The sequence below is a fragment of the Oryzias melastigma genome, linkage group LG23, assembly GCF_002922805.2.
Source record: "Oryzias melastigma strain HK-1 linkage group LG23, ASM292280v2, whole genome shotgun sequence".
In the NCBI taxonomy this organism is placed as follows: Eukaryota; Metazoa; Chordata; class Actinopteri; order Beloniformes; family Adrianichthyidae; genus Oryzias; species Oryzias melastigma.
The window spans coordinates 13437571-13442844 of record NC_050534.1 but is presented as its reverse complement, the minus strand read 5'-3'; the positions used below and the strand labels follow the sequence as shown (position 1 = coordinate 13442844).

Here is a 5274-nt window from a genome sequence, read left to right as displayed (position 1 = left end):
TTCTATTAGGATTTACAATGATTGCATGCCAATTGAGGTTTTGCTTTGAGCTCTACCGCTGTGAATTTAATTAGTCGTTTGAGTTTTTTGTAGCTGATATTTCATGTTCTGTAATTTATGGAATAAAAGTGTCTCTTTGGTGGCAAATGTTGGAGCTCTTCTGTTTCTTTGTGTTAAAAGTGGGACTTCTTGTCATTTTCCAACAAAAGTGTGACACAAATTAAAAAAGAAAAAAAGAAAAAAACTCCTTGTGGATGACCAAAATGAACAGAAAATCTTGTTATTTTATTGAAGCAAAGTTGTATAAAAATCAAGATTTTATACAATCAAAATACCTTTGGTGTTTTTGTAATAAGGCCTGGCATATTAGTGAGGCGTGTTCTTAGTTTGAGCAACTTCAACATTAAGTTTATGACTTAACGTAAAGTAAAGAAGGATCTAGGGCTGGGTATTGCCAAAAATTTCCAGAATCGATTTGATTCAATTCACCAGAGCCTGGATCAATTCAGCCTCTCCTGGCGGGCGTTTCCGTTTGGCCAATAGGTGGCGATTGCGCTATAGCATTACACCTTATTCCAGAAGAAGAATATAGTATGAGTTACGACCACAAATGGTCACTTTAAACATTATTTCCTTAAAAGAATTTGGAAAATTCATGCCTGTGAAGGATAAAAATATGTTAATTTAGTTAATTTTGAGCGTTAGCATTAGCATCAAGCTAGCGGACTCTGGCTTAATGTGTTCAGCCCCATTTGAATCTGTACCTCAGATCTTAGCAGATGGATGTGAGAAAAAAGGACAATTTTCTATCATCTTCATACTTGTTAGCTTCTTGTTCCAGTATGAGATGTCATAAAAGTTGATGTACACACAAATATAATGTTTTAAGGACTAATAATTGTAATTTCAAATATACAATTGAAAGTTTGTGTCAATCTAAAAAAAATGGTTAAATTTATGACTGCAAAGTATTCAGTAGTGACAAAGCAAAACAAAAAAGCACAATCTTTATTTAATCTTTAGGGACTTTTGAAGTGTTTTTGGTACACGTTTTAATATTGTTGAGAAACCCCAACACTCACAAGTCCTGAAGGTAGCAGAGATGCCGGGTCCAACGGCTGAGCCGAACAGCACATACAGAGTCAGGACGTACTCTGTGTCATGAGCTACGTTCTTCAGCTGGTACTCTGTGGTGCTGCTGTTCAGAGCCAACTGTCTGGGACGATCTCGACCAACAAACTCTAAAGAAAAAAAAAACTTTTCTTTAATAAAACCATTTTCCTATGGGACTTTCTACTCTTTCCTTCCTCTACATATCTATCTTACTGCATGCTGGCAGGTTGAGGTACACATCATAAATACATAATGAGTGTTGGAGTAGGGAAAGTAAATCACCTGGGGTGGGTCCCCATGCCAGCCTGTATCCAGTGGCCCCTGGGACGCTGTTCCAGGAAACCACAGCCGAACTTGTGCTCACAGCAGACACTTTCAGACTCTGAACAGCGCTGCTTTCCACTGACACAAAAACAGACAAGAGAGAAGGGTATATCTGCTCATTAGATGGATTATAGATAACGCCAACATAGAGCTACAAAGACGTTAAACCCTTTCAAGAGACTCTTATCAAATCTGCTAGCATGATGAGAGGAGATAACAGCCATTTAGCGGTATAATATAGTCAGACGTTTACATGTGGTGACTTTGACGGTGGTAACGGGGCCCTCTATGTCCCCAAAAATGGGGTTGATGGTGACGGTGTAGTCAGAGCCCGGGTGGAGGCCCTGGATCATGTAGAAGTTAAAGTTGTCCCCGAGGTTGATGTTCTCTATGTGCCCATCTGCACAACAATTAAAAAGATACTTAAATAAAAACGTTATTTGTCTACTAATTACTGAATAGTCTCATTACCTGCAGATGCCCATGTCAGTCTGTATCCTGAAGCCCCTCTGACTGATGCCCACCTAGCTTGGACTGTGTCCGTGGTGGCGTTTTGGACCAGGAACTGCTGAACCGGCACTAGCTTTACTATTAAATACAACAAAAAATACAAATTTAAAAGACAGTTTTACAATTTAGAGACTTTAAAAAGAAGAAAAGTATCTTTCAAACTCTTATTTTTCAATGGGCTTCACTTAGCATGTCTTTTCTAGAACAATAACTCCCTGCTGTGGACGTGTGGTGGTACTGCACCAGGATGAGTTAAAGGCAGCTTTCAACTCACACAAATTCAAAATAAATATACAGAAAAACAAAAACATACATGTCTTTCCCACTAATGAGACGGGTTCGCTTGGTCCGTCTGAATAAACGGCATAAATACTGATGGTGTACTTCTTATCCTCCTCCAGGCCATCGATCACATGAGAGAAGGCGTCTCCAGGAAGCAGCTGCTCATAAGTTAATCCAGGCCGGTTGGCTGTGGAAGTCCAAAAAAAAAGAAATTCTTAAAGAATCTTAATTGAAATTAAAGTTTTTAATCGTCTTTGAAATGTGATGCATACATCTGGGGATGAAGAGTTTGAAGCCACTGAGCTGCCCCAGAGGAGGAGTCCAGCCGAGGCGAAGAGAGAACAGACCTTCCTCGATAACGCGGAAGTTTGACACTTTAGGTAAGGGGTCTAGGGGACAGAAGATGTAACGTTTAGTGTTTAAGAATACAGAACACAAGCTTACTTGGAAATAATAATAATAAAAAAAAAAAACGTACTAGTTTTCACTGTGATGGTTGCGGGCTCCCCGATCAGGTTTGGGTAGATGGCATAGAGGGTCAGGGAGTAGTCGGTCTTGGGACTCAGCCCTGTCACCACGGCTGTGCTCACATCCGCCTTCAGGTCCATCTGTTATAAATGAACAGACAGAAGCAAATGGGGGGAGGTTGAATGACTGATAGAATGAAGGCCCTCCTGAAAAGAAGGTAGGGTCTCCCCAATATAAAACTTATAAGACAAATAGATCAACAAGAAGACATATGGGTAGGAAAACTGATATGATAATAGCATGGTTTTCTATGCATTTTAGGGGTTCTGAGGGGATATGACACCCCATCTCACTCCTCTTGATATTCTACCTGCACCTCATGGTGGGGCTACATCAGAGCCTGTTGAACCATGGCGGGGTACACCCTGGACAGGTTGTCAATCTGTCACATCCAGACACTCACATTAGGGACACTAGAATGACCAATTGACCCTACAAACCATCATTTTGGAGTGTTAACTGAACATATTCAGAAAGATCCCAGCTGGGATTTGAACCATGGACTGTTTCCTGATAGGTGAGAGCGCTAACTAGGGCTGGGTATTGTCAACAATTCGATTAAACTCCAATTTTTGTCTATTCTTTCGATCCACTCAATTCAATTTGATACAATTTTGAGTTGACACAGTTTACACATTTGTTAGAAATACATTCATCTATTTACATTTTTTTCATATTAATATAATACAGTTCACATACTTTAAAATGTATTAGTGAAATTATAAGAAGATTGTTAATACCATACAGTGTTATATAGATTCTCAAACGGAAAAGTTCCAACAATTCTTCTGCCTCTCCTGGGAGGGCGTTTCAGTTTGGCCACTAGGTGGCGATCGCGCTGTAGCATTACATCTTATTCCAGAAGAACAAAGTAGGAGTGAAAAAACGGTGTTTCAGACCACAAATGGTCACTTTAAAAATATTTCCTTAAAAGAGTTTGTAAAATTCATACCTGTGAGTATATAAAGATGTTCATTTAGTCAGCAATGTAGGTTTAGGTCGACCGAAAGTTAGCATTAGCCGTCCTATGGGAAATCCCATTATAAGTTAGCATTAAGCTAGCGGACTTTAACCCTTGAGCTAACCAATGTGCCATCAAAATAGCCTTTTTATTCCTGAATTTTACTGTTTTAGCCTTTCATTAATTTATTATAGTCATTTGGTTACATGCACTTCTAAAGCAACAATTTGTGTTAATTCCATCAGTGTTGTGTTGCTGAGATTTTAGAGTATTGGGCACAAAAATGTCAATCTGTAGCAGGAATGACTCACACCATTTTATCTCTATAATCACATTGAATAGATAAATTCATAAGTAAGAGGCACATTAAAAAAAAAAAAAACATTTTAGATCTATCTATCCATCGGAAGGTCAAGATGATGTACACTGAAACTTCTTTCTTTCTTTTTTTTTGCATATGTGTCAAAGAGCATTACCCATTCTCTTTACTGAAAGTCACCTGTCTCTGCTGAAGAGGTTCAGGGAGTCCCCGGGCATCGAGGGGGGACACCATGAGGCGATATCCAGTCACATCACCTGTGGCCGGGCTCCAGGTAAGCCTGAGGGAGTTGTACGCCAGCTCGCTAACCTGCAGGTCTCTGGGACCTACCACACGCTCCTCACCTTCAACGCAAGCGAAGATGCACAGATGAGAGATGTTATGTAAGTTGACTCATAAAAAAGATCAATTATGCAAGTGGGAGAAATGCGGAGCTGCTGACATTAAAGACACTTAAATTATACCGTTCCTTTGAAGTGCTGGGTGATAATATGAAATGGAAAACTGCTGTCAGGAAACGTTTTGAAGAAAAGATGTTACTTTTTGTGATTAACTGTGTGGAAAGACTCACTTGGCTGAGCGGTTTTTACAGGTCGAGGTGGTTCGGAGGCTGTAAAACAAAGCCTGCGGGAGAGTTTTGGAAGGACAGTTTCCAGGACGGAGAAATCGGCGCTTAACAATAGATGCTCCTCGTGAGGCTCGGACACGATTCCTTTTAACTCTGGTTCATCAGCTTCTCTGACTCCTGCACGAAGAAGAGAAGAATTCAACAAACTAAAAAATGTTTTTTTTTTTTTTTAATAACTATATCGACAAAACTGTAGGATTTCCTTCAAAACAATAAAACGAAAGAAAAAGTTACCAAAAAAAAGTGACAAAAATTTTAAAAAATCACGACCAGTAGGGGGAGCTGTAGTTCTTTCAATGTCTTACTTTACAAATTCAAATGTTCTTAAACAAGTAAATACAAGTAAATATTAAATAGATTTGAGAGAATACAACATGTAGCAAAAAATGATTAACAGTAAAAGATAAAACAGAAAACTAATGGAGCAACGTTTAAAATGTTGAGGATAAGTAAATTAGAAGTCCATTAAAGACAAAAAATAATATTTCTTCAGAAATTATGCAGAAGAGAAGACGTTTTCTGTCAAAGGTGGATTAGAGAAACTGTTAATCGCTACAGTTTAATGAGCAGAGATTATAGCCTGAGAGGAGTATAGTGTTATCTTGTCCG

At 38.9% G+C, this 5274-nt stretch overlaps 1 protein-coding gene and 1 long non-coding RNA gene across 3 annotated transcripts in view; one reads left to right on the top strand and one right to left on the bottom strand.

Annotated features, from left to right (window-relative positions):
• The window catches only part of col7a1l (collagen type VII alpha 1-like), a gene marked incomplete in the record, with an annotated part of 67792 nt that overhangs the window by 51015 nt on the left and 11503 nt on the right, over window positions 1–5274 (bottom strand). Inside the window, 9 exon segments of the mRNA XM_024287265.2 lie at window positions 1083–1241; window positions 1396–1515; window positions 1691–1837; window positions 1909–2025; window positions 2261–2416; window positions 2502–2618; window positions 2708–2837; window positions 4218–4381; window positions 4609–4782. Of these exon segments, the coding sequence (XP_024143033.1) occupies window positions 1083–1241; window positions 1396–1515; window positions 1691–1837; window positions 1909–2025; window positions 2261–2416; window positions 2502–2618; window positions 2708–2837; window positions 4218–4381; window positions 4609–4782 (1284 nt within the window).
• Window positions 2835–5274, top strand: part of LOC112155564 — a 22804-nt gene continuing 20364 nt past the window's right edge. For both annotated transcript variants that reach the window (XR_002920810.2, XR_004947138.1), the window contains exons 1-2: window positions 2835–3711; window positions 4187–4420. This is a non-coding gene — a long non-coding RNA (uncharacterized LOC112155564). The remainder of the gene's footprint in view (window positions 3712–4186; window positions 4421–5274) is intronic.